The sequence below is a fragment of the Entelurus aequoreus genome, linkage group LG06 (genome assembly GCF_033978785.1).
Source record: "Entelurus aequoreus isolate RoL-2023_Sb linkage group LG06, RoL_Eaeq_v1.1, whole genome shotgun sequence".
Classification (NCBI taxonomy): Eukaryota; Metazoa; Chordata; class Actinopteri; order Syngnathiformes; family Syngnathidae; genus Entelurus; species Entelurus aequoreus.
Genome location: NC_084736.1, coordinates 1,299,401 through 1,311,774, shown reverse-complemented (window position 1 = coordinate 1,311,774; position 12,374 = coordinate 1,299,401). Strand labels below are relative to the sequence as shown.

Below are 12,374 nucleotides of genomic sequence, written 5' to 3'. Positions count from 1 at the left end.
AGCATAAAGCAATACGCATCATAATTTTTCACCAAAATAGACGGTTGCAAAATAAATAGTTGACAAATGAGAAGAAAACTGGGGAAAATAATATTTTACGAACTCACGTCAATGTTCCACCAGTCCTGGCTCCAACTACCGTGTTTGTATTATTATCTTAAAATTTAATTATTTTTGTATTGTTTTTATTTTCACAAACTCCTCAGTAAATTCACCAAAATGTCACCGTGGAGTTATTGAATCTGTTTAGCTAATTGGAGAGCTAGCTTCCGCAGCTAGTGGGTCCATGACGTTGGCTTCTGTTTTGTTTGATCAGCCGTTTTACCGCAGTGTTATAGGCACCGTTTGGAAACAATTAAAGATATGTAAATAAACATTTACAAAATCTTTCTGTGTAAATAACTCATTTCACAACATATATATCTGCGGCTAATATATGGAATAAAATTTTTTTTCTTCTAGCATTTAGTGGGTGCGGTTTATATACCGGCGCACTCTATAGTCTGGAAATTACGGTAATGGCAAATAGTAATCCCATGAAATCCTATCTGGACTGGAACCCGGTATTTATGAAAATTTGTTGTGAATTTTATTTTAATCATTTAATTTACAAAACTGAAGTTTAATATTTACATTACTAGTCTGTTCAACTTGAATGTCACACAATTCAATGAAAATATGTATTTTTTTTAACAAAAAATTGTATATGTTTTCAATGTTTTAATTACCGGTTGGGGCACCATTTAAGCACCATTTTTAAAGTATCGATTTGGTACTATTGGTTCAAATGTAAACGCTACCAATCCCTACGTATTCTGTATTTTCTACAACTAACCGCGCAAGAGGATTTCGGTCCAGTTCACATCAAGTAAAAAGAGTCCCAAAAGTAAGCAACTACATCCATTAATGAAGCTTTTTGCTATGGGAGAAAGAAACTAGCAACTACAAAAAAAACCTCTTGAACGTGAAGAAAGCCAGACAGAGACATAAACAAAGATGAAGCAAACTCTACAAAGTCCTACTGAGGGTACAAAGAGAGCGAAGGGAAGATCCAGATGGAGAGTGGGAGATTTAAAAGTAGGCCAGAGATGAAAGCGCTTATCAGGTGGGAAACAAAGATGTGTGTAGCTGCAACGCCTAACCTACCTGTGCAAAACATAACATGTGATGAAAATCATTATTAAAAATTATACCCCATGGACAACAAATAACTGCTCTGTTGTAACATAATGATTGTTCTGGAAAACCTATACAGAGAAACATAATGTTTACTATTTATACTGCCAGAAAGGTGTTCCTTTAACTCAGCGGTCCCCAAACTACGGCCCGCGGGCCGGTTCCGGCCCGCCAGTGTCCAAAATCCGGCCCGCGGGAAGCCCCTGGTTGAATTGTATTTTTTATTTTTTTTATTTTTTTATTTGAATATTGTTTTTTAAAATCTGTCCTTTCTAATCCATTTTCTACTGCTTGTTACTCTCTGTGTCTCCTAGCCGCTCAGGCAAATCATATTGTCTATAAATGCATTTTCCCATCGGTAACGTGACATCATCGGCAAAGTGCACGCTCTTTCAGTCAATTAGTGCGCGAGGAATATACTGTATTTATATATATATATATATATATATATATATATATATATATATATATATATATATATATATATATATATATATATATATATATATATATATACCCATACCCGAATGCGGCTGCGATAGGCTCCAGCACCCCCCGCGACCCCAAAAATGGACCAGCGGTAGAAAATGGATGGATGGATACACACACACATTCTAGTGCTTGAAATGGACTATTATGTGTTTTCATTATGTGTGTTATTTAGCTACATGAGAAGGGGAAATACCATTGTAAACTGCAGCTACTTTAGAATTAATCCCCCCCCCCCTCACACACACACACACACACACTATTCTATGGATACATGGTTGTAGACAACCACAATGTACACCACTGGGCATCCTCTTATTGTTTATGATATGACACTGTCATGGCAAAATCATGTGCATAATTTCATCATAAGGAAATATATATTTTTGTCCCATTTTTTTAATATGCTCAAAAAGTATATACACACACTAAAACTATTTCAACCAAGTTGTATTTAAGAAAAAATAAAATATACCATCATTTATGTCACCACATGACCATTGCTGGAGAAATACTATTCAAAAACACATTTACGCACTACTGCGCATTGAACCCTCAACAGTGTAATCTGGCGCATCTAAAAATCAGCAATTAAAACATATCTTATGTGGTACGGTCAAAATTAAAATTGCTAAAAACGTATTAAACGTGAAAAAATAAAGAAATACAATATTTGAACTCACAATTTGTAGCACCCGTTCGACGCCGTATAAGACAGTGGTACTGCTTGTAGTCGGTTGATTCGAGTGGAAATGGTGGGCATTTCCCCATTTCCTCGCCAGAACAGCTGAGATAGCTTGCGGGGTTGGCCGATATCGTCTCACAAGATGTAGTTGCTAAATTGAAACTTGTGAATGGATACTCCCTTGAAATGACGAGTGAGTATCCAATCACACTTTTGTTAACATCAGGTTACCTAGATAGGCTACTGTCAACAACTTGTGATCTGATTGGCTTTCGTAACTGTCTGTGTTTTCAAATTAATCCGCTAACAGTCCCGGTGAGTATCCAATCACAGGACGCGTAAATGTCACATTTAACGTGAGGCAAGCTAGAAGGCCTTACTGACAACAACTCGTGATCTGATTGACTATCGCAATTATCTATCAAGTATGTGCCCGTTCACTTACAGTGCACGGACACCTGCATTGTTGATTCTGAAGGCTCTGGGCAGATTTCGTACAGCATGGCAACATAAACTGGGTGAATTCTGATAGGATACAAACTCTAACCTAAAAACAACAGCACTGGAAGGAGCATACTATGACATGAAGAGAATATGAATACTTTTAGATATTTAGGGAAAGTAAATAAAAAAATGTTTTTATCTTTAATTATGACCATGATTTGTGGTTATGTTAAGCCAACAAAGAAGGCCTTGCTGTCCCAGACGACACACTACTGGATTTTGAAATCTGGTAAAAAATTTCAAGAATCGATTTTTAAAAATAAGTTTTTTTCGGCCATCTGCAGAAAATGGATGGATGGATGCACGCTTACACGCGCGTAAACGTCATATATTATCATCAGCAGCCATGAGGACATTTTGTAACTTGTTTTGAAAAAAGGTTTTATCATAATTCATATACTAAATAATATATTGCGAGAATTTGTTTGAATCAACAATCGTGCTGAATTACGAAATGATTCTGAATGCGTCCGTTCTCCCTTTTCTGTCTACACATTGTCTGCTTGTATTGCCGAATATGCTTCTCTGCTCGTAAAACCAGCAATGTCATGACGTGACGACGCGCCGTCATGCCAAAAAAAAATGGGGAACCGATACTTTTCAAACAGAGTATAGTACCGTTTTTGATTCATTAGTACCGCGATACTATACTAGTACCGGTATACCGTACAACCCTAATTCGGAACAAACATCCAAACTGAGCTTTATAATCTTTGTATAGGCAGAATGCTCTTGTGTTTGTTCTCATTACAGTGTACAGATGTACCTACTGTTGCAGCCAGTGGGTGTCCGGGCACAATTAAACTATGTCACAATAAAAGAAGCTAGGCTATATAAAAATATACATATTTTGGGAAAAAAAAGAAAGCAACTTTCCAAGCAACATGAAAGAACAATATCATAAACGCCATATGTAAAACAAAAGAAGCTCCTTATACAGAGCGGTGCTAGTGTGATTGTGTTTCATTTCACATTCAAGCATGGCTGTGAATTAAAACAAAACAGCTAAAAGCCTTTTTTTCCTCTCGCTGCCTCCATCCTCTGCGGGACTCAGGGCCGTGCGGCAAGCAGCAGTGGCACCGCTGTCTAATGCCATTATTTCTAATCCACCCTAAACCCTCCTAATCCAGGGCTAATCTGGAGGAGAGTCCTGGAGTACACATTCGCTCTTTTCTGCTGTTCCCACCCCTCCGCGAACACACAAACACACACACAGGCACTTTCAACTCCTCCATTGGAGGGATTTATCTGCTAAACACACACATACACGAGAAGCATTCTTTAGTGAACATAATATTAAAACACAGTCCACGTTTGCAGCACCAATCACACTCTTTCCTGCATATGTTGGTGGGAGACATTTAATAGGTTCACAGTATATCTGCCTATCCTGAGAAGGGGGGATAAACCAAGAATAATCCGTTTCTGTGTGTGTGTGTTCTTGTATTTCTACCCTTCTTGAGACATCAACACGGTAAAGTACCTTCCATATGGGGACCGGTGAAAAAGTTAGGACCGAAATCATGGTCCCAATACGGAAAACCATTGCATCTAAGGGAATTAACTAAAAGCTTACCTTTTTTATATTTGCATAGTATGTATATATTATTAATGTTGTAAATAAAATCTTTATATATCTAGAAAGGGTGGTCCTAAAGAGGTAGGCATTTTTTGGAGGTCTCAAGAAGTTGACAAATACAAGAATGTGTATGTGTGTGTGTGTTTGTGTGTGTTCTTGTATTTCCACCCTTCTTGAAACATCAACAAGGAAAAGTACATTCCATACGAGGAGGTGTGAACAAGTTAGGACATAAATCAGGGTCCCAATACGGAAAACCATTGCATCTATTAGAGAATGTCTCATTTGCACCCCTGGTGGTGAAATCTATCAAAAATAGGGTGGTCCCAAAAAGGAGGGATTTTTCAAATTGACTGTGTGTCGGTTTTAAAAGTGCTCTCCCTCTGGTCAACATATGTAATAAGTGTGTGTAAGAAATTGAAGTGCGACCCCTTTGGCTAAAATGAATTTTAAAAAAATAAATAAATATGTATATAGAGACATACTGTAATAACTTGAGGTAAATAACTGAAAATAATGATAATAAATGATAAATGGGTTATACTTGTATAGCGCTTTTCTACCTTCAAGGTACTCAAAGCGCTTTGACAGTATTTCCACATTTACCCATTCACACACACATTCACACACTGATGGCGGGAGCTGCCATGCAAGGCGCTAACCAGCAGCCATCAGAGGCAAAGGGTGAAGTGTCTTGCCCAAGGACACAACGGACGTGACTAGGAAGGTAGAAGGTGGGAGTTGAACCCCAGTAACCAGCAACACTCCGATTGCTGGCACAGCCACTCTACCAACTTCGCCACAACGTCCCAAAAAAAAAAAATTACTAAAAGCTTACCTTTTTTATATTTGCATAGTATGTGTATATTATTATTGTTGTAAATACAAATCTTTAAATATCTAGAAAAGGTTGGTCCTAAAGAGGTTGGCATTTTTCTGAGGTCTCAAGAAGGTAACAAATACAAGAATGTGTGTGTCTGTACATTAGCGACCATGCTGCCTGCCTCGCTATCCACCTGGCGCCACGCTCGTTCTTTCCTCCCTCGTTACACTTTCACCCACCCCCTCCTTAACTCACAGCGACAGGCATTTCTTTCTCACCTCTTGAGAGAGGAAGGGGATGACTTGGGCGCAGATTGCGTTCAGCCGCTTGACAATCTCCGCCTGGAAGACAGAGAAGTGGGCACGTAAACACAAGCGACTGGCAGGGCGACCACTATTGGCGCACATCCCGCTGAAACTCCCGTCTTGGCAATTGAGCGTAGTAAAGCGTGTCATATATGGTGATAAATATCAGTATGGCATGTTGGTGTGCAATCAGGATGTGATCTATGCTGTGTTGTAAAAAGGCTGGTGCTAAAAGTGAGGGCAGAAGGATTTTTTTTTCCCAAGAAAACGTATCAGTCAGTGTAAGAATAACATTGGCAAAAACACACAGAAATACTAAAAGTATGTTTTAATTAGTATTGTCAAACAATCAAAATATTTTTTCTCGATTTATGGAATCTTGTTTGTAGTTCACTTGTATTTAATAATCGCACGTAAATTTATATATACAGTACAGGCCAAAAGTTTGGACACACCTTCTCCTTTAATGTGTTTTCTTTATTGTCATGACTATTTACATTGTAGATTGTCACTGAAGGCATCAAAAACTATGAATGAACACATGTGGAGTTATGTACGTAACAAAAAAAAGTGAAATAACTGAAAACATGTTTTCTATTTTAGTTTTTCAAAATAGCCACCCTTTGCTCTGATTACTGCTTTGCACACTCTTGGCATTCTCTCGATGAGCTTAAAGAGGTAGTCACCTGAAAGGGTTTTCATGAAAATAAAGAAAATGCATTGAAATGAGAAGGTGTGTCCAAACTTTTGGCCTGTAATGTATTTTCTAACAAGTGTACCTTAGATCATTTTCAAGGTTTTAATATTACCAACACAGGATTTGAACATTTGCTTGCTTAATGGAAATGTTTGTTTATCAACACAAAATGGACATACAATAAACACTCTTCTAAAGACACACACACGTCTCTCACACAAACAAACTTACTCTTACTAGGGCTGGGCGATACGATATCAAGATATTGGTATTGGTTGAAGTTTATTTTGATAATGAACTCAGTTTCAACATGATAAATCACATATTTTACAATTTCGCTTTCCAACATGCTCGAAAAGGAGTAGGAAGAAGCAAACATTATTTAATCCTACCCCTTTTCCTCTTCAAAGCATTTTTTTTACACATACCATATTTTCCGGACCAAAGGGCACACCGGATTAGAAGGCGCACTGCCGATGAGCGTGTCTATTCAGGTCTATTTTCATACAAAAGGCGCACCGGATTACAAGGCGCATTAAAGGGGTCATATTATTATTAGGGATGTCCGATAATGGCTTTTTGCCGATATCCGATATTGTCCAACTCTTAATTACCGATACCGATATCAACCAATACTGATATATACAGTTGTGGAATTAACACATTATTATGCCTAATTTGGAAAACCAGGTATGGTGAAGATAAGGTCCTTTTTTTAAAAATTAACAAAATAAGATAAATAAATTAAAAACATTTTCTTGAATAAAAAAGAAAGTAAAACAATATAAAAACAGTTACATAGAAACTAGTAATTAATGAAAATTAGTAAAATTAACTGTTAAAAGTTAGTACTATTAGTGAACCAGCAGCATGCACTATCATGTGTGCTTATGGACTGTATCCCTTGCAGACTGTATTGATATATATTGATATATAATGTAGGAACCAGAATATTAATAACAGAAAGAAACAACCCTTTTGTGTGAATGAGTGTAAATGGGGGAGGGAGGTTTTTTGGGTTGGTGCACTAATTGTAAGTGTATCTTGTGTTTTTTATGTTGATTTAATAAAAAATAAAAAAAACGATACCCATAATAAAAAAGAACGATACCAATAATTTCCGATATTATATTACATAATATCGGACATCTCTAATTGTTTTATTTTTTTTTCTACATGTAAAACACTTCTTTGTGGTCTACATAACATGTAATGGTGGTTCTTTGGTCAAAATGTTGCATAGATGATGTTTTACAGGTAATCTTCAAGCCGCTTTCTGACAGTCGCTTCAGGATGCGCCGTTTGGTGAGCGGTCTTATTAAGGTGGCTCACCTTCGGTAGCGTCTTTTCTCCGTCATCTTTGTTGTAGCGGTGTAGCGTGCAAGGACGGTAGTGGAAGAAGTGTCAAAAGATGAAGCCAACTGTTTTAATGACATTTAGACTTTACTTAAATCAATAACGGAGCAGCATCTCCTCATCCGTGGCTCACTAGTGCAATAACAACGCCGGAAGTGTCTCGTGAAAAACCGTCAGGCTGGAACGCTCTAATAACTAAAGTTCCTTGGGTGAAAAATGTTGGTGTTGTTTACTTGAGTCATATTGCAGTCTACACATATCTCTAATGTGTGACTGCCATCATATTGCAGTCTACACGTATCTCTTATGTGTGACTGCCATCTACTGGTCACACTTATAATTTCACCATGTACCAAACAAAATTGCTTCGAGGTCGGTAAGCACAAACAGAATTATGCTGTACATTAAGCGCACCGGGTTATAAGGCACACTGTCGAGTTTTGAGAAAATGTAAGGATTTTAAGTGCGCCTTATAGTCCGAAAAATACGGTATATGTTCACTTCCTGTTTCCAATTTGTAGCACAGTTATATCAATGTTTTCTAAAAACAACAGTTCTCTTCAGAAATAGTAACGTCAGTTACGATTCACATAAAGAGATGAATCATATCTTATTTTCAATAAATATTACACACTGTAAACACTTTGCAATAGACATGTAATCGGTATCAATAAAAAAATGAACAAAGGCAGGAAGTGATCACTGATCAGTGGGAGTGACACACTAACAGCCAATCAGGTAACAGTATCAACTATCAGGTTTGGTGGCGCCATCTTGTTGTCTCGCGGTTGATTTTTTTGCATGGAGTGAGAAGACAAAGTAAAAATGAAGAAAATGTGGATAAAATAGGAAAAATCACCTTGACAGTATGGCAGTTTTTGGGGATTTTTTTTTTTTTAAACGAACCCTAGTCAGCCGCGCTCACCCTTTAGAGCACTAAACCTGCAGAAAATGCTTATTTTCAGGTTTCTTTATTTTTACATTTCCACATTTTGCACTAATTTGCAACACTTTATTTAGCATTTCTTACGTATTCCTTATTTTTGCACCTTTATTTTAATTTAAATTTTACATAATTTTAATTGATACATTTGACCTTTATTTAAAAGTGTTAACGTTATTTTATGTAGCAAAATCTGGCCCCTTGTGACGCATTTCCTCTGAGGTGGTGAGCGGGGTCACTTTGACAGATTCGGGACGAAGTTTGCACCTGTTAGGAACCCAGCTCTCCAGGGTCAGGATGACCAGCGTGTGCTTGACAACGTCCTTCGGTCAGACACCGTCTACGACGCTGTGAATTGAGTGCTCACCTCGCCCTCTCTCCCCGCAGGGGCCCCATCGCTCCGAGCGAGGCTATCTGTAACACATGTCATATTGTCCGCGGAGACATCACCCCGGTGTGTCAAATGACAGAAAAAACTTCCACTCGACAGCCTGTCAGTGGTGACTCGGACAGCAGGGTAAAAACCTAAACGTTTTTTGGTACTGACGGCAATAAGGAGAGAAAGAGGAGGGGACCTCCTACTTTGCAGCGTTATGCTATGGTGGAGGGTGCAGTATTTTAGCACTTGTTAAAGCATGTGAGCCACATTATAAATTGTAAATTCCAGACTGTAAGCCGCTTTTTTCTTTCAACGCTTTGTACCTTGCGGCTTATAAAATGGTGCCGCTACTTTATGGATGTTACTTCGTTGACGGCCATAATGCAAATAGTTTTCAATAAATACATGCAAAGACACTTAGATGGTGTGTTATTGTTTGTACTATGGTGCCATCTTTTACACGGGTTACCTCTCTGCAGGTGCTGCTGGGTGAATGAGAATTCCTGCTGTTTAAAGTTTTGAACCGAAAGTAAAAGTGCCGTTCTGTCTTCTAATCGTCCATAGCGTTCTCTACTCGTATGAATTTTTCATTCATCACTCCAAGCAATATTTGTAAGTTTTACAATGTACCTAAAAGACTTCTTACTTACTAAACCGTCTCATATGTGATGTCTGTGGGAGTGTTTTTGTGCGTATTTGTATGTGCTATCGCAGGGGTCGGCAACCCAAAATGTTAAAAGAGCCATATTGGACCAAAAATACAAAAAAGTAATCTGTCTGGAGCCGCAAAGAAAATTAAGACTTATATAAGTGTTATAATAATGACAACACATAGAATAGAATAGAATAGAATAGAATAGAATAGAAAGTACTTTATTGATCCCTGGGGGAAATTCAGCAAATGATGTAAATATACCTGATTAGCACTCCATAACAAGTCAATTATATCAACAAAGCTCCCCTGTGTGCATTCATGCACAGTATAAAACGTTTGGTGGACAAAATGAGACAAAAAAAGGAGTGGCATAAAACACGTCTTTCTGTGGCAGCGTCGGAGGAAGTTGTACATGTAAACAAACTGTTGAGTCACAGTCCACACGACGGTGAGTTCAAGGGCCACTGAAATTAGTAGGACAAAACGGCGCTCGCCAAATACTCTCATCAGTGAAGCATAAACACAAACATATCAAACATTGGGCTTTCTAACAATTAGGAAGGTTTGTGTGTGTTTTTCCTCCTACAGAAACCATGTTACAACAAAAAATATATTTTCCACCCCATTTTTTTCCATTTCTATACATTTTTGAAAAAGCTCCATGGAGCCACCAGGGCGCCGCTAAAGAGCCGCATGTGGCTCTAGAGCCACAGGTTGCTGACCCCCGTGCTATCGTGATGTAATAAAGCTAGTATTGTTAGCATAAGCTAATATGCTAACACGTTTAAAACTGTCCGTGTTAGTATTATTCCCTAACAATGGCATTTTTGTTGTACTATTTCAGTTTCACAAATTCTTCAGTAAATTCACCAAAACGTCACCCTAGAGCAGGGGTGCTCATTACGTCGATCGCGAGCTACCGGTCGATCACGGAGGGTGTGTCAGTCGATCCCAGCCAGGCATTACAAAAATAGTCCTAAAAATGAAAGATCATAAATCTTCACTGTGACGTCACTTTCGTCACTTGATTGACATTCTGAGATGACGCTGGCTGCTGCCAGCGCATTATTAAGAAAAAATTACCAACAGGAAGGCGAGAAACACTTTTTTTTTTCAACAGACTCTGGCGCCGTACCTGTCGTCAAAACTCCAAAGACCGACTGCACAGTTGCACAATAAAAACTGCTTCATCCTGCCTGCACTAACAAAATAAAAGTCTCAGAAAGCTGGCGTGCACAAGCTAGCAAGCTACGGAGTTTGCCGCCAATGTATTTCTTGTAAAGTGTATACAAAGGAGTACGGAAGCTGGACAAATAAGATGCCAAAAACCAACCACTTTCATGTGGTATTGGACAGAAAGGAGGACTTTTTTTCTCCTCCATTTGAAAATGCGGACGTTATCAGCACCACTGACTGATTCCTATCAAAGCAAGTCATCAGAATCAGGTAATACACCAACTTATATTCTTGTCTTTATGAAAGAGAGGAATCTATATGTGTTAAACATGCTTGTATTATCTTTAAACACCTTTAACCTGTTAACAATATTAACTATATGTGTTAAACATGCTTGTATTATCTTAAAACACCTTTAACTAGTTAACAATTAAATCAAATCAACTTTATTTATAAAGCACATTTAAAATTTACCACAGGGGTAGCCAAAGTGCTGTACAATTGGCAGGTTAAAAGATAATATGAGTACCGAGCAAACACAACACAAACAGAACACAATAAAAAATAAATAAATAAAACATAAAAACAGGTTCACAGCAGGTGTATTATGGGGCGCCATTGCAGATATTAACTATATGTGTTAAACATGCTTGCATTATCTTTAAACACCTTTAACGTGTTAACAATATTAACTATATGTATTAAACATTCTTGTATTATCATTAAACACCTTTAATTTATTAACAATATTAACTATATGTGTTAAACATGCTTCCATTATCATTAAACACCTTTAACTTGTTAACAAAAACATATATTTCATAAATAAGTAAATATAAATTATATATATGAATGAGGTAGATCCCCGCGACTTGTTTAATTGAAAAGTAGCTCGCCTGCAGAAAAAGTGTGAGCACCCCTGCCCTAGAGTTATTGAATTTGTTTAGCTGATTTGTTAGTTTTACTATATAACTAAAACAATTCTTACTTACTAAACCGTCCCATTTATGATGTCTGTAGGAGTGTTTTCGTGCATATTTGTACGTCCTATCGTAATGTAATCCCGCTAGTGTCGTTAAAATTAGCTAATATGCTAACATGTTTATGAGTGTCTGTGTTAGTATTTTTAACTTATAATGGCATTCTTTTTGTATTGCGCAAATTCCTCAGTAAATTCACCAAAACGTCACTGTGGAGTTATTGAGTCTATTTAGCATTTTGGAAAACTAGCTTCCGCAGCTAGTGGGTTCATGAAGATGACTTCTGTTTTGTTTGATCAGCCGCTTTAATGCCGTGTTACAGACATCGTTTGTAAATAATTATGGTATGTAAATAAACATTTATAAAATCTTTCTGTGTAAATAACTCATTTTAAAAGGGATATGTATCTGTGGCTTATAGTCCGGTGCAGCTAATATATATATACCATTTTTTTCCTCAAATTTAGTGGGTGCGGTTTGTATAACGGTGCGCTCTATAGTCCAAAAATATGGCAATAAGATATAATATCCCGATGTTTACATTGTTCTTGTTTTGATTTAACCAAACAAAAAGCGACGCCAAAGCGTGTGCTTCACTTTGTTGATATATATTGCGGTTGTAAACAT

The 12,374-nt window shown here is 37.5% G+C and overlaps 1 protein-coding gene across 7 annotated transcripts in view; it reads right to left on the bottom strand.

Annotated features, from left to right (window-relative positions):
* LOC133651711 (transducin-like enhancer protein 4) overlaps window positions 1–12,374 on the bottom strand; it is a 122,682-nt gene that overhangs the window by 68,364 nt on the left and 41,944 nt on the right. For all 7 annotated transcript variants that reach the window (XM_062049757.1, XM_062049753.1, XM_062049754.1 and 4 more), the window contains exon 5: window positions 5,535–5,597. In XM_062049757.1, coding sequence (XP_061905741.1) covers window positions 5,535–5,597 — 63 coding nt within the window. The remainder of the gene's footprint in view (window positions 1–5,534; window positions 5,598–12,374) is intronic.